This window comes from Epinephelus lanceolatus, chromosome 8 (assembly GCF_041903045.1).
Source record: "Epinephelus lanceolatus isolate andai-2023 chromosome 8, ASM4190304v1, whole genome shotgun sequence".
Taxonomy (NCBI): domain Eukaryota; kingdom Metazoa; phylum Chordata; class Actinopteri; order Perciformes; family Serranidae; genus Epinephelus; species Epinephelus lanceolatus.
In genome coordinates this window covers 16,240,561-16,266,164 of record NC_135741.1, presented here as the reverse complement: position 1 = coordinate 16,266,164, position 25,604 = coordinate 16,240,561, and the positions used below count along the sequence as shown (strand labels likewise).

The window sequence follows — 25,604 nt, the reverse complement described above, 5'->3', positions numbered from 1 at the left end:
TATTTACAGGTGCTCAGATAAAGGTTTCTATTTGCAATTAATGTCATTTTAAAATAAAAAAAAACATGCTTTGTGTGTGGCTCTGGAGTTAGAGGCAAAGTTTTGTTATGATAAAGTTAAATATTTCACTTTATTTTACTTTTGTGTGAGCTAAAGCACCTGTCGACTTTTGCAGAGCTGTGTAGCTAATGCAAGTATTACTTGTTGCATTGATGATAGGCAGTCCATGCAGTGATTCACAGCAAACACAATATTTAAACAGAATAATGCACCTTTGAGCTGAATATCATCCCAAGTTTTGGTGTCGTGCAGATCCACAAACATGGTAACTTCACCCTCATTCGCCTCTTCTCCGCTAGGGCCGCTCACCACTCTTTTGTTTGCAGACTGGTGCGGTGGGAAACTGCGTGAAGGCAGTAGAAAGGCGAGCTGGGCTAGCCATGGTGGTGTTTTGGCTGTGAAGCTAGTTTTGTTGATGAAGTAAGTAACTAACTTTTAACGTCATGTTAACATAAGTTTGGAATTTTAATCTTGGAAATAACCCGGCTGAACGTAACGTAAAGTAAGTTGTAACTGACGGGCTCGGTGTAACGTTAGTTAAACGTTTATTCGGTTTTGCTAGTTGCTAACTAACTACAAAGTTTGAGTACTAGCTTAGCTGTTAATGGCTAACGTTAGTAGCCGAAGTTAGCTGGCTAGTGTGTTAGCACTCGCAACTACGATAACAGTTAGCTAAGTACTGTAACAATATGTTTACAACTATTATATTATTAACTATCATAATTTGCTATCGTAACTGACTTATCTAACCAATTTGTGTAGCCGTAAATGCTAGCCCAACTAAAGCTAGGCTAACACTGTTGAAGTTAGATGAACGTTTGTAGCTAATGGCTAGCCTTGGAGTCGTTTACGTCAACGTCAGGGTACTTATCGTTAGCCAGCTAACTGCTAACGTCAAGGCAACACTTGCTATCTCAATTAAAGTGCCATAAATGTAAGTCAATTTACATTGCAGTTTACAATCTGATTTTTTTAAATGTTCTCTTTTTCAGGATTTAACTTTTGTTGCCTTCGCTGGTGTGTCTTGCTAACATCGATGTTAGCAACTAGCCTGCCCGTGTAAATGCTATTCACTAGAATGGACCTGTTGAACTCTCAGTTCCTGGACAAGATGAACAATAACATCGGGAGACTGCACTATGAAGGTTAGTTATATGCTTTGTGCCTTTTAATGTGTCTTTATGTCGTACATTTACCTTAATTGTTGAACGAACATTGTGTGGTTTCCTTAATTAAGTTACCAACACGAATTGCTCAATATGTTTTGGTTTGCTGAGTGACGTCTACTTTTATCGACCTTATGGTTGGTGCCAAGCACTTAAGTGTACGGCAATTTTGGTGCAAAAATCTCGGCGAAGTCAACTTCGGATAAAGTGAACACTGGTTTGTGTGTTTACTTGAGTAGAGATAATGAGACTAGACTCTCTGTAACGTTGCACTTTTAATACCGGAAATACTGTCAAAAATGACATTAACTGTACTGTCCTCCAAACTCACCCATATCGCATGGTAAAATCTGCACATAGCCATAAGATGCACCCACAGATTTTGTACAAGGCCCAGAAAAATAACAGCAAACACTACAGATGTTACCTAATTTGATGCATCAAGGTCAGACGTTACACTGTTTACACTTTTTGTGCGTACAAAGAGGACCCTAGAGATCTTTACAATGAAGTAAACACAGTCTCCTCAGGGAAATGTCTTGGCCATAACAGTGTGTGCACTAGTTTTTAGGATGTGATTTTTATTCCAGAAGTAAATGAGTCCCTTGTTCATTGCATAATTGACCTTTTTGATTCAGAGTTGCTTTCAGAAATCAATTCCATCTTTGAAGACTAAAAGTCCTCCTCTTTCCAAATTTGTGATCCAAGTGTGATAATCAGGATCACAGTTTAGTAGTCATCTCCTAATTTTTAGGGTGGCATTTAAGTAAAATATGCCTAACTGAACACAATGCTTAACTGATACTATAGATCTGGTTAACCAGTAATTTCTTGAAAGCATACCCTGGCCAAGTTACATCAAACTGTTTATGTTCAGTGTGGAGTCATGTACTCGTTGCTGGAACTCAAATTTAATTTGATTGTTTGTACTGCTGATTCCTTTTCCACAGATGAGTCCAGGACACCCTCCCTGCCCACTGCCATGTCCAGCATGACCGGGCCTCCTTCACACTGCCCAAGCAAACGGAAGTATGGGGAAGAACAAATGGACGACCGGATCAACTGTGATGATGACCACATGACCAAAATGAGCAGATTGTTTGCCACTCAGCTGTAAGTACCTTTCAAAAAAGAAACATAAATCATTATCCTGTGTTAATCATTGAATTGACCATTGAATTTTGTTACATAGAGCTCAACAGATACTTTTCTCATCATCATACCCCCAAATAGACAAAATATAATGAAGCTTGAACTGTTGTCTATACATGTTTTCTTACAGCACATCATCTGAATTGTTTTTCATTTTGCATTTATGTAGTTAACCAAAGTGAGCCACCCTTTCTGCGGTAGTTCAAAGACAAGCCATGTATCTGGTGTTCCTGTAGCAAACTGTATCACAATGTCAAAAACACACCAGAACTCAGATTTATGTATTTATGTTTTACTGTGTGGGAGCTTTAAATCTCAAACGTATCGACATACTTATGATAGCTCAAGGTAATTTAACAAATTTAAAAAAATAACAATGTGTTTTATTATTTGAGAGAACTGCTATGTTTTTTTTATTTCCCCAAAGCCAAACATTTGTATTCATTGATTGCCTTCCCACACACACATTGCAGTGTATATTACACATGCAGAAGAGAAGTTAATTATTTGTTTGAGCCCCAACTTTGTCATAAAACAGTCATGACAAAATTCTTGCACACCTGAAAGCCATATTGGCAGGTGGATAAGATAAGAACTCTGAGTCACACAGTTGTTTAATTGCTGTTAATTTGTTAGGGATGTTTCAGTCCTCAGGTTTAATTAAGTACAATTTAGATTTAGATCAACAGCGCCAGAACCGTATTTATATATACACATATACCGGTGCGGGGGGGCATCCTCAACAAAGTTTATGATCAAACCATTCAGCCTGAATTAGCCCAGTTTAAAATTAGGAAATAAAAGTCTGAGCATGACCTTACAGCATTAACTCTGGAGGAATTTAAAGACCACCTCCAGGCTGTGAACTATCCCATTTTTAAGAGATCGCTTTGATTACCAGCACAAAAAATCTGCAATGCTTATGATCTTTAAGTAATTTTAAAATATGCCTAATGATGAAAGGGCTGTATCCAACCCAGTCTACGCTGTGACATCTTTTTACAAACACAAGATGCAACAGCTGGTGTATGAATTGTCTATGAAAAGGTGAAACTGTTGGCACTTAATTTTTAATTTGCACTGTCTTTATCAAGGGCCCGTCCCTCTGCTGGAGACAATCGTAATGAGCACTGGAGCCTCGGGCACACTCCTGTGGAGCACGTTACGTCCTCCTCCAACGGTCTCCATGGGAATCACCTGTATGCTTCCATTTCTAGCTATGCTGTAGATCAGCCTCTGGCTCTGACCAAAAGCAGCCATGACATCGGAGTCGGGGCCAGAGAGAGGTCCGTGGTGGGTGGGACTGTAGAGCGTCAGCAGGTACGTCTGTGTTTAACACTTACAGAGGGTACATCTGATGTTCACAGTGACAAGAATGAGAGCAGTAAACCTTAAATAGGGTATTGATGATTAAACAAATATATGATTTTTCTGTAAAATTATTTGGATAAACTGAAGTGCAATTAATGCTTGACGTAGCCACATGGTCACAAGGGATCTGCGTGGCGTAAATTACATCATCACTGCATGAATTACAAGCGTGCCCACTGCTCATACACTAGAAAAGCATGATGCTTCACCTTGCTTTTCATCTGTTGCACCAGTGTACTATATTTCCCATCTTTGATTTTACTTAGTTCAGTGGTCTCATATTTTTCTTTTTGACTTATGTCTTGTTGTTCAGCCAGATATGATCAGGCTGTCTTGAGGCTAGCCTCTGCTTTGATAGCATGCATGTGTGGAAAGCGTCTGAGAACACAGACCACCAGATATCCTATGAGCAACAGCAACATTCAGGGAGCCTATCAAGCCTAAGCAATGGCTTCTTGTTGCTCTGAAATAGCTTGGAGGTACTTGAAGCTTTGCAAAAATAAAGCCAAGGCGAGCAAATTGTCAAACAAGCAACACATGGCTAAGCTTGTTCGCCGACACATTGAGCAGGTAAGGACATCATCATTAGGAACAACCAAAACAGTCTGATGTTTGCTCGTTCACATTACTAGTTAGGAAGATGTGTTAAGGTTTTTTCCTTGGATGTTCGACTTTTACCATTCATAGTAAGGTAGAAGACTGTCTTCACATTTATTTGCTAAAGGACAAAGTTTTCCTGCATTTTGTTTGAGACATTAATCTCTGTATTTAGATATTCAGAGATTGTAGAATTCTCGTTTAAAGTGAAACATTAGAAGAGTATTTTCTGTAGTTAAACATTTCTGAACAAATATTTAACAATATATAAATCAGTGCAGTGTTTTCACATGTGAAGTCTCTGTGTAGACAATCTATAAGGGGTGTTACAACCCCTGCACAGTTCTGTGTCTGTGTTAACTGATTGTATTTGTTTCCACCTATAGAATCGTCCCTCTGTTATTACCTGTGCCCCCGCGAGCAACCGCAATTGTAACCTCTCACACTGCCACATGAATGGCTGTTCACCCAGCCCACCTGCTGATCAGACGAAGACCAATGGTAAGCCACGGTGATTACACTACACAGTGTGTAATCTAATGCCTATATACACTAATTAGCCACAACATTAAAACCCCTCGACAGGGGAAGTGAATTACAATGCATTGTTCTGCTGGGCAGACCAAGTACACCCCCTTATGGCAGAGGCCCCTCAGCAGGAGAATGCACCATGTCACACTGCAAAAACTGCACCACTCTATAGTGGGGCTGTCATGGTTTGAAATTGGCTCTAAACTGTCAAGGCATCAAGAAAGGGGGTGTCCTGTGGTGTCTGACACTGGGACGTTGGGGGCGGATCCTTTGAGTCCTTTGGGTTGCGAGGTGGGGTGCCAACATGTTCCACTCTTTTTGATTGGATTGGTTTCTGGGGAATATGGAGAGCAGGTCGACCCCTCAAGCTCTTTGTCACCTCCCTCAGGCAATGTCTGAGAATGTTTTTATCACCTTAGAAACATTACTAAAGTGAGATCTATTTTAACTTTTAGAGACACAGAAAGTGTTGTACATGCTTTTATATCTTTGCACCTTGATTATTGCAACAGCCTTTATTCACATCTTAATCGAAAATTCTTGCAGCAACTGCACATTGTACTGAACTCAAAACCAAGAAGTGTAATCACATCATTCCAGTTTTAGCCTCCCTGCATTGGCTCCTTGTTCTTTTTAGGATTGACTTTAAAATCTTAGTGATTACTTTTAAGGCTCTTCATGGCCTGACTCCAGAGTACATGTCAGACCTTTGAGTCCCTTATGAACCTATGTGTAGTTGGAGATCCTCAGGCAGAGGTCTGCTTGTTCCAGGGTCCAGGCTGAAGACTAAATGGGGACAGAGCTTTTGTAACCAGGGCCCCAAGGCTCTGGAACAAAGTGCCTGAGGATATAAGACTGTCTGAGACACTGTGCTTGTTTAAGTCTCTCCTAAAAACATACTTCTATCAGAAAGCATATCCTGAGTTCATTTGAATTGTTGGTCTATTATATTGCTGTCCTATCCCATTTATCATCTAGATTTTAGTTCTGGCTGTCTTTATTTTATCTTTTGCTTTGACATTAAATACATTTTAGTTTGTTTCATTCTCCTTGTATCTAGTTTTATTGTACAGCACTTTGTAACTGTGTTTTGAAAAGTGCTATATATAAAAAAAAGGTGATGGCACATTGTCCTGCTGCAGGGGTCGCTGCCATCAGGGAGTGCCATTGCCATGAGTAGGTGTGCTTGTTTTGTATCTGTGGTTTGGGTGGGTGGTGTGTGTCAAGTGGCATTATCATGAATGCCAGCACCCAATGTTTCCCAGCAGAACATTGCATTGTAACAAGCTGATTAATGTTATTCACTTCATCTGTCAGGGGTTTTGATGTTGTGGCAGATCAGTCAACAGTGGTGTAATATTTTTATATATTCTGTGCTTGGTAATAACCAGGTTTTGGTCTTTTCCTCTACTCATAATACTATTTTAGCTAACACAGTATGCGATCCTGTGATTGAGGAGCACTTCCGTCGCAGCCTTGGAAAAAACTACAAAGAAGCGGAGCCTGTGTCCAACTCAGTGTCCATCACAGGTTCAGTGGATGACCACTTTGCCAAGGCGCTGGGAGATGCCTGGCTCCAAATCAAAGCCAAGGATGGGGGTCATCAAACCCCCGAGGCAGATCCATGAAGCAGACGGGGGTAAACATTACAATCACTTCCTTAGTGTTTGCGTATGTGAGTGGAGATCACCCACTGTCATTTCTTGCCAAGCATCAACTTCCCGTAGCCAAGAACAATGTAGGACATATGGTGCTCACATTGGCTGTTCCCTCGTGGACCTCGAGGTCGACCTTTTATTAGAACACTCAGATTTGTACTCTTAAAATTGACAGTGTCTCTCTCTATTGAAAAGGAGAAAATATATTAGGTATTTGCGTAGCTGGGTTGACAATGTTAGTCGTGGAAACTTTACAATCAGATTATTATTTTGCATAGATAATGAGATTCACAAAATACCTGCCTTGATAGCCAAAGAAATTCCCTGCCTTTCCCATCAACATATAAGCCATAGATCTGGACTTAATTGTTTTTCATTCTAAAACCACACTGCATTTTAATCTATACTACTTGAAAAAAAAAAAAAAAGCCAGGTTTCATTTGCTCTTGTACGTTCCTGATAGTTTAGGTAGCAGGTTACCTGTTTTAGTTGGAACTAATGTGTTCAAGAATGAGTCTCGTGTTTTGAAATTAAGGCTCTGGTCCTCCCCCACCGCTTTTTGAAGACACTAATGTGTCATCTTTATGATCCTGAACTGGACGTGTCCACTGTTAACTGAATTATTTTAGTTTCCCGTCTATACACTCACTGTGGCTGATTACTTAGTAAACTAATATCAATCATTGTAGATGTTCTAACTAGAAAGCATGTTTCAAATAGCTGGTTTCTATTACAAACCTTATTCTATACTATATATTTACTCAGAATTTATTTTTTATCTGTAACATTTTAGAAATACTCACTGCTGGTACAGTTGTACTCAATATATTTTTTGTATCTGGTTTTCATTACTATATGTAGGTGTATATCGTAGCATCCATCTACAAGTCACAGCCTCTGGCAAGGTTGTCTGAATGCAGTTTAAAAAGGCTATGTTGCTTTGTTATTCTGTGGACCTGGGTGCTACAGCTTTATACATGACTGAATACATCTAAATCTGACCTTCAGTAGCAGTCTATGAGCAGTGGCTTTATTTATTCTGAACATGTTGTGACGTTTTGGCAAAACATGGTGACAACAGAACTCTAACTTTGATTTGTTTCTCTCTAATGACAACAACAGAAGTCTCCACTACACCAATGACAAAGCAGATGATTTATGACAAAACTAAGTGCCCTATTTAAACGAACCACAGCACATGGTCTAAAGAACGTGGTGCAAGTGCATCTAGTGTGTGTCCAACTCCACTTTCACGAGTTAAAGGTCCAGTGTGTAGAATTTAGGGGCATCTATTTGCATTAATGGTATTTAATATTTGTGTTTTCATTAGTTTATAATCACCTGAAATGAAGAAAAGCTGGGTTTTTGTTACCTTAGATCCAAGTCTGACACATGTTCCTCAGTAGCCCTTAACAGACAAACCTGGATTGGGCCATTTGCTCATTCATGCATCAGCCACCGTCTCTTACAGGCCTGGCACATAGGAAGAGTTTCAGTTCTGCAACGTCACCTCTAGATGCCACTAAATCCTACACACTAGACCTTTCAAATAGCGTGTAATCTGGGCGCAAAGTAAGGCGCAAGGGGCAAAGAGGTTGTATTTAGTTCATAATTAATCATACATGCGCATGATGAATGCAACCAATCAGTGTCCACTCCCATTCCATTTAGAAGCAAGGTGCACCTGGCGCTCTGCTATTCATGTGGCACATTCGGCAAATTGGAGAAGCCGGTGGCTTTCTGCTGAGAGTAGTAAGTGCAGTTATATCGCTGCAGCAAATATCGTGGGACAAATAAGCAGCAAAATTAGAAACAGTAATCATAAACTTGACAGAGGAAACGGAGCTATACTTTTAGCTTCTGAAATAACAAAGGGGGAGTCGGACAGCTGCTCTGCTCTCTGCTGTGTTCGCATTTTAGACAGTGTAATAAATATTTTTTCCATTAATGATGTATTATTTCACCCACCACAAGCTGAGTGCACCTGCCCATGTAGGCACATCTCACTGTCTGAGTAATGCCCCCTTTAAATAGCAGGAAAATATTCTGCCATTGACCTAAGACCAGGTTTTTGTTGGACAATGGCGCAATTGCTTTGTGCTGACTCAAAATAGCAATATGCCAACAATGTGCCCGACCACACTTCATTTTAAGACCGAGACACCCATGGGTGCAAAGATGGACACAAGTACATTTGCTACTTATACATCATGGGCGCTGGCCGTGAAAAGAAAAACCGCATCAGTCTGAAACTAGCATGACTGTGTGCTGCTTTGCGCCAGGTGTAAGATAGGGCCTGAAGATTTTAATGCACATGCAATTCACAAGTAGGCATCAATATTCCACCGTGACAGCCTGACATTTATCAGTCACAACATGTATGTTTGTCTTTATTAATCAAAGTGGTTTCATGAGCTGCAAAAATCTTCCTTTATTAAGGAGAAAATGTGTAAGTGAGTTACAAAGGTTTTTTATGCAGTTGAGTTTTGTTTAAATTAATTTCTCACCCTTCTGAAATTCTCTACTTACGGTAGTGTAACCTATTTGTCAACACTGATTAAGATATGGTATTGTAAATTCAGATTTTTTTGTATGTCGATTAACTGTCTGTGAAAACATACATTTGTATTAATATTCTACAGTTTTAAATTGTTACATACACTATCCTGTCTCTATATTTTATTTTACTCATACAAGACTATCATTGCGCCGCGCGGGATGATCATAGATATTTTGTTTCTAGTCAGAGTAGTGTACTCATTTGTAGCATGGATGCGCATTATCTTTTAACCATGCATTTTTTTTAACCTTTCTAAAAGTTGGTTTATTTTCCCACGATTGCCAGATGATGAATAAGTGCAGGAACACAACAGTCTTTTGATCAAAGACTTTCTTGGTGCAGTGTCAGAATGACGTCTGTGCTAACCGTTTAAAGAGTTTGTTAAGCTTTCTGTGTGTACCATAGTGGATTTTAGGGATTATAATGGAATCTGCTTGTTTGACACAAGTTGATTTTTCAGTAATATGTTTGGGGTATTAGTCCATTGTTATTTAATTGCTCTATTTAGACTACCTGTATCCCAAAAGACTGTTTGCAGAAAGGACCTGCTCCAGGTGTCATCCACATAGAAAGAAAGTAACATTTGTTCACTTTGTCTTTATTTCTCTGGAAGAACATGCCACTGTTTTGTACTTAATTTCTTCCAAATAAACATACAAATGCCTACCTTTGCATATTCTTTGTTAAATCATTTCTATCAAATAAAATGTGACATAGTGCAGTCGTAACGGCAAATAAGATACTATAGTATTATTTGCATGTCTAGGTTGCAGTAACAAAACGGGGTCCTTAAAAAGTCTCAAGATGTCTTGAATTCAATTTTACATAAGTAGGCCTGGAAGTAATTAGATCATCTGAAATTAGACAGTGTGGGGTCCTAACTGTCACAAACATTTGATATAACTTCATGAATCCATCTTTTACTTTCTTTTTGTCAAAATGATTTGAGCTCTCCTGTGTGAACGTTAACATTTCTGATTTTTATAAAACATACCACCATTATACCACTGAACCTGTTATTGTCTTTTTACTTTATACTCGCACATAGCTTTTGGCAAATTGTAGGTTAACCTAACTAACTCTAATAACAATAATACTGTATAATACCCACCACTGCATGGGACCACAGATATATATACTACCTGCAATGCATGAATAAGAAAAATATTTGGTTAAAATGATCTTATAAGGCATTAAGAATTCATTTTAAGTGTCTGATACCTGTAAACACCCTGCACAAGGTTTCTGTTTTTGTTTTGTTTTTGACATTTTTACATTTTCCTGTTTTAAGGCAACATCAAAAGTTCAGGCAACAAAGTCATGGTTGGTATAACCTAAAACTGTGATCAGTGGGAATAATGGCAGACAGCTAATATTTAATCCAACTGTTTTTGCAGACAATGACCCAAGACAAGATCGATAGATGGATAGCAGTGTTGGGGAACTGTTTTCATTTTTCTTATGTCGTTAAATGGTACTGCTATATTGGCAATTTGTAAAATACCCCAGACATCTTTGTTGTGACTTCAGTGTTGCAGACACTTGACTCAGCGGGGTGGTTACACTGATTACAACTCTCCTTTTAGAACCAATCAGGAGCTCATCGTCTATTTTTAGTGGACAAGCACCAACACAGCTACGAAATCAAATGATTTATCAACATATTAGCCAGATCTCTTTGGCTCAGAGGGGCCAGCGTTAGACACATGTCCTTTTATAGTAGACCTCAGATGTTTAGTGTGGTTATACTGTATCCATGAATGCACGTAGCACAGTGCATGATGTTTCCATTTGTTCCAGGAGCAGCATTAGGTGGTTGTGTTTTAGGGTGTTTTCACATATAGTCCCTTTTAGTGCACCAAAAAGTGGACCAACAGAAAAGGTACTCTGTTCTTTTTGTGTTGACATTGTCCATTTGAAATAGGACCCAGTTCTCTATGTTGTCAGCTTCAGTTCTGATGGGTCCTCAGTCCTCTCTCTGTTCACACTATAGCCTATACATGATATATATTGACATAGTTTAATTTTTCTTACTTGGACGTGGCACTGCAGTGCGGTTATGAAGCCCCTCACTTTCACATGAACTTAAAATTGGAGGGAAAACCTCAGTGTTTCTGTTTCTGTGTGCTGTAGACTGTTGCCATTTGATGGATTCTACATTCCACATCTGGAGACATGCAGTATCTTCCATGGACCAAACTACTCCTTGTCCTGCGTCCTTGCAAGCATTATAAGCCGACATGGTTTTGTCTGTTTTTGCAAGCGTCCCAGTGCAATAGCATGTGATCCAGAGGGCTAAATACAATGGCAAAGAGCAAATTGAACCTGGAGCACTTTGTGTTCACAATTCGCAGGTTAAGTGAACTGCACTACAAACTTGAAGCGGTTTGCTTCAGGGGGCTTTTGGGGTGTTCACATATGCACAAACAATGCTGAGTCACAGCTCCGAGTCCGTTAAGAGGGCTGAAAACACCCTTAGTGTCTTGGCCAAGAGGCATTATGTTTTCAGGTTGTCTCTCCGTTCGTCCTATTCTCATAAATGGATATTATCGGAATGGCTCCTCACATTTGGCACAAACATCCACCTGGACTCAAGGATGAATTGATTTGAGTTCAGTGGTCAAAGGTCAAGCTCACTGTGACCTCACAAAACATGTTTTTGGCCGTAACTCAGGAACATTTAGGTGGCATGTTGAATTGGTTACACTAATTCTGGGTGCCCTCTATAAAACCCCACCTAATATCTTGTATTACATTCCATCAAAGTCTTCTTCATATTATGTGAGTCAGGACAGACATGTAAACTGCATCTTGACCGGTTGGTAGAAACACACAACTATGAGGCAGTAATGCTGGTTTCAGTCGGATAAACATGAAGAAGATGTTGGAAAACAACACATGTTCAGTGAATGTCATACAGCAGGAACTGTTTTTTCAGAGTTAAACACTCAACTATTTGCACTATTGGTGTAATCAATCCCCCTCCTCTGTCCCAGTGTTTCTATCATTAGTTCTCGCACATGCAGTTATTCTGTCCTTGTGATTCACACATTTATGCTTCCAGCTCCTGTTGACACGGTAGTCTCAAAACAGCTGTATATTTAATATCTTTCTATTTCTACTTAATGGCTGTGTGTGTGTGTGTGTGTGTGTGTGTGTGTGTGTGTGTGTGTGTGTGTGTGCGCGCGCGCGCGAATGTGTGATAAATTCTATGGCCGAGTCATCGTGTTCTCGACAAACAGCTGACATCTTTCCCCAGACCGTTGAAGCCGCTTTGGACTCAGTTGGCCATAGATGTTGTTTGGTTGATTTGGTGTCATGGTAACAAAAGACTGGATAATTGCTGCTGGAAAAATCCATTACTTTTAAAGGGAGGAAAGAGTAGATTGTCAGCGACAATGACTGTTTGATTCAGACTTCAAGCAGTGACCTAGAAAGCATTTAGCCTGCACGTTATTATATTATAATGGAAATGGCATAATATGACTGATATTTCTAGTGAGACCAGGCTGTAGTTGGATCCAAAAGTGGACAACTTCTCCTCCCAGCCAGCAGATGGCGGTGTTTAACCACTCTACTGGCGCCCCCAAATTCTCCTAGTCCCTGGAGATCAAACAAAGCCATGAGCGTCATCACTCTGGGAAGATTGATATGGATGCAGCATTTTATAAATGTGTCTGTTAGTAATGTGAAAATGTAGTTTGCATGTAAAAAGGGTCTAAAGGTACCAAGGCGTAGCTTTCGTGCTGAGAGCAGAAATCATTGTAGATGTTACCCAACATGGCTCCAGATCCCAGACTCTTGCCTTAAAGGATTTTATTTTTAATTTCGTTGTAGATGTATTTATGTATTGGAAACATTGTGTTGGATTAGCATATCCATAGTTAAATTCTAAGCTATAAATAGAATCCTTAAAGGCTGAATGAAAATGTAAATGAGTATACCTCCACTTTAGCTAATTTGAATATGCTGAGCACCATTCATAACGCAAATCTTCAAACTAGAGAAGAAAGATCTTTTTTTTCTATTTGGTTGTTGTTGCTCTCACCCCTCAGGCTCAAATCTGCTCAAAAGCCCCTCCAACAGACCACTGCCTCCACGAGATTAGACCCAGCCATTCACCAACCACAATGCCCCTGCTTCTGCTGCACCATGCCTTCCAAGGAAGCCTGCTCTTGTGGGATTATGGAGAGGAGATCCACTTTTTTTTTTTTTTGATTCCTGCTTGCGCAAAACCGGATCCACGCACAGACACACGAATGCACGCACGCAGATATCAGGCCGCATCGGTGGCTGACGTGAAATCAGTGTCTAAATCAAGATGACACATCAGGGTCACGCCAAATTCGACTTGGCCCCTTCAGTGTGTGAAGGCCACAAGGAGCATGACATCTGTGCTTGCGATGGAGCACTGGTCTCTCAGTCACTGCCTCCTGTTATTGCTGTAACAGGATGGACTCTGCTACTTTCAGACACGGTCAAGACACACATATGTTGAACACTGTCCTCTCCATTTTGCTCTCGGTTACGTAAAAGGACCGTACCAATGCTTTAACAGTGAGCTCTGGACACGGTGTGGAGTTTTAATTAATCCAGTTGGATAAATACATGATTTTATTATGGATTTTATGGAAAAAAGTGGCCCTTGCAGTGTCACACATGTTGGCCCACATATTGCCAACATGTTAGCCCCTACAAATTTCTGATAGAGATCTCATTCTTTCGTTTGCATAATTCCAAATTTGTTGTGCCTGAATAGAATGTGAGGCTGCACCCGTATCCACAGCATCCCCGAGTGCACAACGTCTGGGGAATTTGCATGATTGCCTGTAGATTATTTGAACATTATCTATTCCCCCTCCTCTTTTTTCCTTATTTCTGTGGCTCTCTTCTGTGAGGATGCACACACATCCTTGGGCAAAAGAATCTAAAATAGATCATACAAGCAACTGGAGTAGATGCACAGGCACAGGAAGCAGCTCACGGGCAGACTTGAGTCATGCTGGCAAGATCATGCACCCTGTGCTGACAGCCCAACACACCCGATTACCAAGCACGTCATTTCTAAAATGCAGCCGTAGCCTCACTATAGGTCGCAAACAAGGGGGGAAATATTGAGATCTGGCGCTGATTTACCCATACATGACTCCTGAATGTGTTATGGATTGAGCGCAGGGTCGGTGCGTACTTTAAGACTGACCTGAGGAGCGTCTCCAGCTCCGGCAATTGTGGCTCATTCATTGTGTCATGTGGACTGCTGGCAATGGCATAACCTTTGTAGAGGGAAGGGAAGACAACACGGTCACTCTGGATAACAGTCTTGCAATGAACAGAAACAGACCCTGTCAGGCCATCTCAGCATCAGCTTTCAGCTGCACACCACCACCAACACACTCTACCAATCGCTCTTTGCCTTTTCCCTCACTTCCTCCTTCCATCAATTAAGACAGCTCCTTCTTGATAAGGCCCTCTTGTGTGGCATGCATGTTGCATTGATTTGGCAGGCTCCTATTAATACATTTCTCCTTTGCGTCCCTCTATGCTGCACCAGCCTCAGCTCCATCTTTGACCTGTTTTGTTGCGCACTTTTGGCCTGCCGAATGGCCGTATGGTGCTTGACACAGCCAGTGATTTCCTACTGATACACTTGGCTTACATTTATTACTTGTATGTATTATTGATTGATTTGCAAATGATTGATTTAAAGGGCCATCTGCTGCTCAATACCATGACTGTGCTGCCATTTTGTTGTTCCTTCCAGATAATGAATTGCTTCCAATTAGGGCACACAAATGATGGGCTAATATTTCTTGTTAGCGACAGACCATATTTTTTCCTCCAAGATCAGGACCCCATGTAATTACTCAAATTCCCTCTCTTAACAACGGGCGGACAAGGATGTGTATTGAGACAGTGGGTTTTGGGCAGTGAGCAGCAGATAAATGTTTGAACCATCACTAAGGGGCATTCTCATGTCTCATTATGAGGCTTGTTAGGGCCCACATTACAGCTGCTTGACTGAGCAGCCTTAATAAGGAAAGTGACCCAACACCAATATGAGCAGCAATGTTCGTCCTCACAAGTCTATCTACTACTGTCTTCCATGGCCGTATCTCTTTCCCTCTTGTCTGTCTGCCCCCCTCCACTTCCCCTCCACCCCTTTGCCACAGCGCCCCACCACCACCACAACTACCACTCCCCCCGTGTGTTTGGCAGTCACACAGTCGGCCATGTGTGTGCTGAAGATGTTACATAATGCCCTCCTTTCACTGCACTCCAGATCAAAGAGAACAATCCAGCACAGAAAAATTGCTCCTTGCTGATTTTTCTTCTCTTCCACCATCACATTGTTTTATCAGACTTCAGTACCCAGAGACCGTACAGTAGACGGCATTATTATCTGCTCCAGGATTCCCCTTCATGTTGAAAACCAAACAGAGCAAATGGGGAATGATCAGAAAAAGCCATCCAGGTTAGACCAGATAGGCAAGACGTGACAAAGATGCTTCAGGCGTAGAAATCTTCACACCTCACTTTTATTTGATGTGCTCTCCTTCATTTACGTGCTTCGTTACCAGCGTATGCAACTTTAACCCAGTCAGGAAAAAAAAAAAATCAAGGAGGTGACGGGCAGAGATTGATTTTAATAAAAGAAAATGGAGTCACTTCACAGAAAGTCGTTGTAGCTTTGGCATTTATCCACAGGGGCTGGCCTCTTTTACAATAGGAAAAACATCCCTAAAACAAGTGATGCAATTATGATGAAACTATTATTCCTACTCGACATTTTACAGAATTCTCTTTTTACTTCTGTGTCAACAAGCTGAATGTTTGTCGCTGTTATGAAGAGCCTTAATGCGACTAAATGTTCCACCACACGTGCCCCCACAAAGCCAGGTAGCCTTGATAAAATTTAATTAATAGAATAAAAACCCCTCTCTCCATCAAGTGGAAGAAATGGTGACACAGAGAGGAAAAGAGCAAGAGAGCATCAAACGCTGTCAGAGAGGCCGGGCCTGTCCACAGCGTTGTGCGGATTGAAATAATGAGTGTGTGCTGGGGGAACATTTACCTCCAATGCCAAATGCAGGCAGCACATTTTGGGACCAAAGGGCACAAATGACAAGATAAAGAACAGAGAAAAAAAAGATGAGCCTTTAGTGTGCGATTTAGAGAGAACAGTTCCTCTGACAGAGAGGAAAACTAGTTTAGCTGTTGTACAGTGGTGTACAATAATCTAATAGGGTGACATAAGCTGTATTTGGTGCATGTGGGTTATATGTCTAGCATGCACCATTGTCCCAAAGTATCCCAAAAGTGAACCTCGGCTGATGCCCGAGTATTTGATTCCCTCCAAAGAGCCTGGATCAGCAGCAGTCCTTATCTCTCTAAAGCCCCCCAAGTGATGGAGAGTGGTGCGCTGGTCTGAGGAAGCAGAGCGGCTGGGGTTATCTCTGGCCCTCAGCCCGGGGGGGAATGTGCAGGTGAACCAGGAAAAAAAGCATCTTTAGGGCACGGCACATGCTCGCAGTGGTGCATAGCAGACCGTGAGCTGTGTGGCTGCAGCATCAAATGAATTGTGGGGGAATGGGAGAGGGCAAGGCTTCAGAGTGGGTTTGGCGCTCAAACTGTTATCACACCTGACAGTGTCTGGTTTGGGATCCAGTGGTGCACGCGGCATACGTAAGCGGCTGGTCATCTGTAAGGCAGAGTGATAGGGTGTGACGTGTCACACGCCACATTAGGCCCTGCCAGGGGATGTGTTTGACAGACCACAGGAACTTCACTCCAGCACAACGCTTTGCCTCCCTTCATATTGTCAGACCTATTTGATACTTCCAAGCTCACATCTGGGGTCTTATTTATAGAATATCGACTTGGATTTTACCCTTGATTTAGCCAGAATATATGGGAGTATGGGGAAATCGTAGAGTGACAGGGGGCAGCCATTGACTCACTTGGGAGTTATTTTAAGGTGTTTTAGTAGAGGACACTAATGAAGATTTTTCCAGGCCACAGACATCTGTGGTAATTCATTAACACTATTATTCCTAATGCACGATTAGTAAGTAACAATTTTAAGATCTTAACTTCAGTTTAAATTCCTGTGCTTAAAACATAAGTAGTAATTCTGGGGGCCACACAGGTAGCACAGTGTGCACAGGTGCAATGAGGGTTTATCACCATTTGAGACTGAATAATAGAGATATAACTTTCTCTCTGTGTCCATCTTTGACACAATGAAAAGAAATGTTTTCAGTACATAAATAACTGAACTTGGAACTTGGAAGAATAGCCCAAGTGGGCTAAAAGAGATCCAAATAAACAAACAAACTACAGGAATGTTACACAGACGATCATTAAAACAGACATGCTCATCTCAGAGCACGACTTAAAATCACACATTGGAGGAAGGATTTATGGAGCACGTTCAATAAATAAAGCTTATTACTAGCTGTTTTCAGTAAAAGTTTTTATATTAACATCTATTATGTCAACACATAAGTTTCTGCACCTAAAAATAAGCTCCGAGTGACGAGCTTTCGATGCTCTATTGTATGTCCAATTTATCTCAAGGATTAATTTGATTAACACAAATGCAAATCATGTTCCAAAAATTGTTGTGGAAATCTATTAAACCACAAGCCAATGTTTGACTGAAACCGCATCGTCCAACTGAAGTCAATTTAACCAAGTTGTGACTGAATGGTCTAAATGCTTTTAAATGATCCTCCGCTTCTCGTCTGCTATAGTGACAATTATGCTTGTTGAGGAATTAAAGTTTTTACACTAATTTTACTACGTATTTTATATTTTACACCCTGATGAATACTCTCTAGTCAAAACGCGTGGGTTATCCATGTATTAATAAAGGATTTTTTACTACAGTCAGAGTGCCACGGATGCATTTTTGGACTGCCTGCCTGTACTATGGACTTTTATACTGAGTGAGCTGGCCAGGTGTTGTTTTTTATCTTTATGTGTCTCTTTGCCCCTTGAAGAGCACCTGATTTTTTACAACTAACTACACAGAGCCTTCTCCCAGAGCAGCACTCTCTATTTTTCTTCTTTACAAGTTTTTATTTTGTTATTTTTCTCTGTGTTTTCAGTCTGTTTTTTGTTCTTTTATGTGGATCTTTTTATTCTTCCGTCTCACCCAGTCCTCTTTGTAAAGGAGATTTTGAATCTTAATCTCGAAATTCCTCATAAAATAAAAGTTGAATAATGACTAAAAAAATAAAAATAAATGATGACAATTCATAGAGCCAAAAAGTGTCTTCAACCCTGACCTGAAAGTGGCAGTAGAGGATTTATTTGACTTTGCATAATCGTACATTGTGGGCTTGTGTGTCCTGAGCAAATATACTTTCTTTCACACTTGACAAAGACTGGATTAAATTCTTACAACATAAATCAAACTTGTCCTAAAGAACTCTTTCAAAATGTAGAGTTGAAGTTTAGAAATTCACCATTGTGCCATTTGACATTATAAGCATTTATTATGAACTAATAACTCACTCAAAATTGAGGTTTAAGGCATTCATTATCCTCCACTAAAGTAAGAGGAAGTTAAAGAATAATTCACATTAGTCAATCACTTTATAAATGATTCATTTTCATTGATTTTAATTTCTTTAAATATATGATGCATTTTCTAAACCTTCTGTAAGTGCACCAGAAGAGGTAGGATGGGATATATTTCAAAATTAAAAACATAAGCACTGAATAAGTAAATATTATGTGCACTTAATCTGGATTCATTTAATATAAGATATCCAAACATGCTTTATATTTATTTGGCGTCCACAGTATGTCTTGTGTGCTGCTGAATAGAAGTTATTTCTGACGTTCTTGTGTGTCTCAGTGAGTTAACACCAGTGATTGCACTCTGTTTGCTCCACTGTTTGGCTCTTTCTTGACCTCATTGACCCCTGCTGTGTCACTCAGCCCTGCAGTGTGCGCAGGCTGCTCTCAGGGCGTCTTACCTGTCACTGTTTAGGTCAGAAGAGGGAGAGAGCAGAGCTGAGGTGCCTGAGGAGGAGGAGGAAAGACAGACCGGGCAGGCCGCTGTGGCCCTGCCTGGTTCGGCTCACTCATCAGTGAGCACAGTTCCCAAACCTCTCTGACAGATCAGAATAGAAAGCATGCACCACATCATAGCTATGATTCACTGCAGCCCCAAGTCCAAGCCTGCCCTGAAGGCCCTCAGACCTCTTAATCATCGTGTGTGCCTGTGTGTGTATGTTGTTTAAGGAAGAGAGTGAGACAAACAGGGAATGAATGAGCTTGTTTGCATATGACAGTGCTTCTATAAAAGTTGCCTGTGTGTTTTGTACGTGTCAGAAAGAGTAAACTGCATCTTAACAGACCTTCAAAATGTCTCCCAGAGCGCAGCACTGTACGTGTCTCATGTTTTTGTCTCAGTTTTCTGTCCGTTTTTGAGGGGAGGGGGGAACTTATGCATGTGGGTCGGCTTGAATGTCTGTGGCTTGTTCTGCGCAGTCATAATGTGCAGTCAAGGGCAAAACTACATGAGTGAAAATGTCATGAAACAGAAGGAATAATGCATGCAGAGCACGTGTGGAGGTCACTTAGCCACATTTGCATATCACAAAGTGCCAAAAATAATCAAATCAGCTTTTGTTTGCACACAGACACATCCAACGAACCTGTGACTCTTCCCTACGATATATACAAACCAAATGCCTTTTGTTAGAATAAAAAACAAACAAACAGTGACACAAGAGTGTTTCCTTGGCTCTTATTAACTTAACATTTTATTTTAAAGGTCCAGCGTGAAAGATTTCAGGGAAAATAGCAGTGAGAATTGCAGATTGCAACCAACTGAAACTTCTCTCACTTAACTTTCCTTCACATTTCAGTGTTCAGGAGGTTTTAAGTGAGGGCCAAATTATCTGCAGGGGTCAGATGCATAAACGATGTGCACACACAAACCAGGCGTACACACAGTTTTAGCTGAGATAGCTGTAGGTGATGGTAAGGACAAAATAAAACATAAGTCAAGAGATGGTTAACGTTGTTTTTAGTTTGTTTGCCAGTTTCACTAATTGTGTTTTTATTTTTGTAGGCTGCACAGCGTTCTCTAAAATATCAATCAAATGTACATTTCATCATTATCTTTATATACACTCACCTCCCTGTTAGTGATTGTTTAATGTTATCCTGTGAAGCACTTTGTAAACTCTGTTTGAACATGAGTGCCATGAATGAGTCATTAACCGTCTTTCTGATGTTTAATAATTATAATGATCGAGACTTTAGAACTTTACTAAAAATTTAAAACTCATTGGACCTGGCCGTGAGGAATATGGTAAAGAAAGTGCAGTTTCACTGACTGACTCATATTGGCGATAGAGATGCACCGATCCAGCTTTCTCAGTTTCAATACCGATCCCGATGCTATGGCTTTGAGTATCAGCCAATACCCGATACTGATCCGATACCATGGTTGATCTAAAAAGCTATATACCTTTACATGTAGAACAGAAAAAACCAGAAGCATCAGGCATTGATGACTACACAGTTCTTTCCTAAGATAAAATGAAACAAGATGAAACAGATTAATGCAATGATGAACTATTTATTTTTAACAATAATAAACAATTGTGTAACAGCAGTTGAAATAGTGTGAAATACCTCCACACAGCAGATTCTCTCCTTCGCTCCATGACATATGGCGTAGCTCATGTCGCAATAAAGGGAAAGGATCGCCTCAGGTATAGTTGCATTTTCCGATACCTGATCCATCTATTTTGATGATATTGGGGCCGATATTTGGGGGCAGTGCCTCTGGCGTGGCAGAACGGGGGTGGTGGTCCCCATCTTCAAGAAAGGGGACCAGAGGGTGTGTTCCAACTACAGGGGGATCACACTCCTCAGCCTACCCGGTAAGGTCTACTCCAGGGTGCTGGAGAAGAGGTTCCGGTCGATGGTTGAACCTCAGATTGAGGAGGAGCAATGTGGTTTTCGTCCCGGACGCGGAACCGTGGACCAGCTCTTTACCCTCGCCAGGGTGCTGGAGGGGGCATGGGAGTTCGCCCAACCAGTCCACATGTGTTTTGTGGATTTGGAGAAGGCTTACGACCGTGTCCCCAGGGGCATCCTGTGGGGGGTGCTTCGGGAGTATGGGGTTGGTGGCCCTCTGTTAAGGGCCATCCAGTCCCTGTACCGAAGGAGCACGAGTCTGGTTCGCGTGGCTGGCAGTAAGTCGGACCTGTTCCCGGTGAGGGTTGGACTCCGCCAGGGCTGCCCTTTGTCACCGGTTCTGTTCATAACTTTCATGGACAGAATTTCTAGGCGCAGCTGAGTGGTGGAGGGTGTCAGGTTCGGTGACGGGAGGATCTCGTCCCTGCCTTTTGCGGATGACGTGGTCCTCCTAGCTCGATCGAACAGTGACCTCCAGCTCTTGCTGGGACGGTTCGCAGCCGAGTGTGAAGCGGCTGGGATGAGAATCAGCACCTCCAAGTCTGAGGCCATGGTCCCCAGCTGGAAAAGGGTGGATTGCCCACTCCAGGTTGGGGGGAGGTCCTGCCTCAGCTGGAGGAGTTTAAGTATCTCGGGATCTTGTTCACAAGTGAGGGTAGGATGGAGCGGGAGATTGACAGGCGGATTGGGGCGGCGTCAGCAGTGATGCAGGCTCTTAACTGGTCCATTGTGGTGAAGAGGGAGCTTAGCCAGAAAGCGAAGCTCTCGATTTACCGGTCGATCTACGTTCCAACCCTCACCTATGGTCACGAGCTCTGTGTAGTGACCGAAAGAATGAGATCGCGAGTACAAGTGGCCGAAATGAGTTTCCTCTGCAGGGTGGCTGGGCTCAGCCTTAGAGGGTGAGGAGCTCGGACATCCTGGAGGGCCTCGGAGTAGAACCGCTGCTCCTCCACATCAAGAGGATCCAGTTGAGGTGGTTCGGGCATCTGGTAAGGATGCCTCCCGGACGCCTCCCTTGGGAGGTATTTCGGGCATGTCCAACCGGGAGGAGACCTCGGGGCCGCCCCAGGACACGCTGGAGGGATTACATCGCCTGGCTGGCCTGGGAACGCCTCGGGGTTCCCTCGGAAGAGCTGACGAAAGTGGCTGGGGAGAGGACTGTCTGGGCTTCTTTGCTGAGGCTGCTGCCCCCGCGACCCGGACCCGGATGAGCGGAGGACGACGAGTATGAGTACGAGTACGGGGCCGATATTCGATCCAGATATCGGATCGGTGCATCCCTAACCGGCGAGGTTGTCCAATGGTGCCAGGGCAACTGTCATTACTCAGGGTTGTGGCGATTTATATTGTCCATAAAGCTAAGTCATCATCTACGACGGTTTGCATAACTGTGATGAATTAGCTTTGTGGACGCTATAGATTGCCACAACCTTGCATAATGACAGCTGCACCGGCACTGTTGGAGTACTAACACATACAGCCCAGTCAGTGAAACTTCACTTTCTTTACCATATTTCTCATGGACAGGTCTAATGAGTGGTGGAGGGACACAACTATTGAAATGCAGACGTATGTTTAAGGGTGTTTTTAAATCCATTTATGGCAAACTGTGGGTGTGGAAATGAGGCTCGTGCAGGTGTCCCCAGTGCCACAGTGACTGAAATTTATAAAACAGAATCAGGCACAGCTTTATAAATCTGATGAAAAGAATGTGAATGCATATTTCTGCTTTTGTATGTACACACAGTTTTAGTCATGAATCTAAGCAGAGTTTTATGCATCTGACCCCAGGTGATTAAAACATGCAAAAACACTGAATAAAGTAGTTTCATGTTACAAATCAATGTTTCTCCTACGCTGTGACGTGCTGCTAGCTCAGCACCTGCTAATATTTGCTCACCTTTTTTCTGATCCAGATGTTCAGGAGGTTTTTAGCAGGCGCTGAATTGTCCGCTAAGGTCTCCTCCTGTCTTAAACAAACAGACCAGGTGATTTAAACATGTAAAAACACTGAATAAAGCCATTTCACATTACAAATAAGTGTTTTTATGACACTGCTTGTCGCGCATTAGTTGCTAACTACGGTGGTAAACGTGAGAACATGAAAGACCCCATTTAGAGCCAGTGTTTGGTTTGTCTGTTCTGGGCTACTGTAGAAACATGGCGGTGCAACATGGCGGACTCCATGGACGATGACCTGCTCCATATGTAAATAGAAATGACTCATTCTAAGGTAATGAAAACACAAAAATTCGAATTTTCAGGTGATTATACACCAAATAAAACATACTTATTATATTATATTCAATTTCTGCCCATATATCCCCCTAAATCATACACACTGAACCTTTAAATAAACTGACAGTAGTCTAGGGTCACGAACTTTCACCTGCTCTTCACCTTCCACCTCACTCTCAGTTCCCAGCTATAATAAACAGAGGAGACTCAGCCAGCATCCTGAGGAGTGAAGTGTTAAGTGTGTGCTGGCGTAATCTGACAGAACTTATTTAGAATGCAGGTCTTTACTAAAGCTGCGCCTGGAGCAGCTGCCTGGTTTTGTCTTTACACTCAACCAGAGTATTTGTACACATTCACATACAATAAATCCACGTGCACATGAACACAAACACGAACACACGTGTGCATGCATCCATTCATGCAAACTGTGTGCACAAACACATCACATGCATGTGCAAAAAGCCAGCATTTGCACATACTGTACACACACACACACACACACACACACACACACAAACAGGTGCAGCATTGGCAGTCAGTGTGGGTTAAGTTCCAGGAGATTAGCTGCAGAATAATGAAATTCAGTGGAACACTGAGTACGTTTCCTCTGTTGTCATTTCTGTGTAAGAGCGGGGAAACAAATAACTCCATTTGATGTCGGCAGAGTTTTTCATTTGTCAGCTATTATCAAAGTCCCACAGCCTAAAGAGGCCCAGGGTAGAGCACAGGGCCTGAAACCCTTTGAGCAGGGAATCCAGGAGGAAGCCATTAGAGGAGCTTCACTGGAGAGCTAGCCCTTCCTCCCACTAGCCTCACATCAGGGCACAAGATCATCCAGAGCACCCACTGTGCGTGACATCCAGGCAGAATAACATGTCTTGCTCACCATGTGGAATTTCTCCTCATGGCTTACATTTGGCATGAACTGTTCAGTCCTGTGAATTAGCCATCTCTGAAAATAGTCGATTAATATTAGAAAACACTGGCTCTTTGTTTTCTTTTTAATATTAAAATAAATGCCACACATGCAAAGACACACTTGAAATTATAGAATAGGAAAACGATTGCTGTTTCTTTTCTAGATATTTCCTGCACCCTGACTTGTTTTTGTGTGTGTGTGTGTGTGTGTGTGTGTGTGTGTGTGTGTGTGTTTCACTTCGCCTGTTCCTCGGCCTGATTTGCATTCAGTGTTTGACCCAGGCAGTAATCTACAATGACTCCCCCATAAGCCTCTGGCACACTGGGGAGACGTTATAAGCTGTGACAAAAGACAAGAAGAGCTACAGCAAACTGAAAGTAGCAGGGGACGGTCTCCTGATTAGCTAAAATTGTCCTCTTTATTATGACTTTAAATTCGCTCTCACAGAGATTCATTTGAATCACAACTGCTTTTTTGCAATATTCCTTGATTGAAATTGCGATGTCTTTTTTGGATTACGTAGGAAAACTGTAGCGTTGTCTGTAAGGAGAAATTCAAACAGTAAAATATTTATTAGACACCAGGTTAGACAGGTACAGGGTTCTCACATGGTATTGTAGGTTTATGAGCTGCCAAAAGAGGCAAGATGGGGGAAGGGCAATGTAATGTAAATTGAAGGGTCTGTATAATTTCCAGAAGAGGGGGCTTTGTTAATTCAAACCCATAGATTTCCTTAAAGCGAATGTGATAAACCCTTATGATTTGTGACAGGGTAACCTCTTTGGCATAGGCTTCAGAATCTGACATTTGCATCTGCACAGAAATCGTATGCTCCGCTTGCCTCCGAGCTCGGCTGCCTGAAATAACCGCAATATTTGCTGTGTCACGAGAGCACACTATCACACAGCAAAATCATCGGGAATCCACAGTTTCACATGTCCCAGAGTGCACCTGGTAATCTCAGATCCCACCCAGCTGCACGGCGAAAAAATGTAAAGCAGCAGCAGTGCAGTTTGTGACACCTTAAAAGTGAGGTGGTAAACAAGTTCATTTCAGCAAGGTTCATATTCAGATTGGAAAATGGAGCCCAATTAGCATATATGAAGAGAGGCTTTGCATGCTTGACATCCTCTCAGCCCCTCTGCTGGAAATAGCCATGCACACAACATCCTCTGATTACATTGATATGTAGATTCATGCATCTGCAAAGATTAGTTATTCATTAATGTATTTGCTTTGAATTCTCGGGTGAGTGTACCTCAGACAGAGAGTCTGGGGCAAACCAAATGCATCAGAGGAAAAATGTCACAAATGATCACACAAAATCCACATCAAAAATATGCAGGTTCGGTGACCCGCAACAACATAAACCCAAAAGGGCGTTACGATTAAGAAAATCCTTT

At 41.8% G+C, this 25,604-nt stretch overlaps 1 protein-coding gene across 1 annotated transcript; it reads left to right on the top strand.

Moving 5' to 3' along the window:
- The first annotated feature begins 362 nt into the window (after nucleotides 1-362).
- On the top strand, nucleotides 363-9,769 carry vgll4a (vestigial-like family member 4a). The gene is made up of 6 exons (XM_033628483.2): nucleotides 363-480; nucleotides 1,053-1,205; nucleotides 2,177-2,339; nucleotides 3,473-3,698; nucleotides 4,733-4,847; nucleotides 6,306-9,769. Exons 2-6 carry the CDS (start codon nucleotides 1,124-1,126, stop codon nucleotides 6,503-6,505), a joined length of 786 nt encoding a protein of 261 aa, XP_033484374.1. The 5' UTR covers nucleotides 363-480; nucleotides 1,053-1,123; the 3' UTR covers nucleotides 6,506-9,769.
- The last annotated feature ends 15,835 nt before the right edge of the window (nucleotides 9,770-25,604 follow it).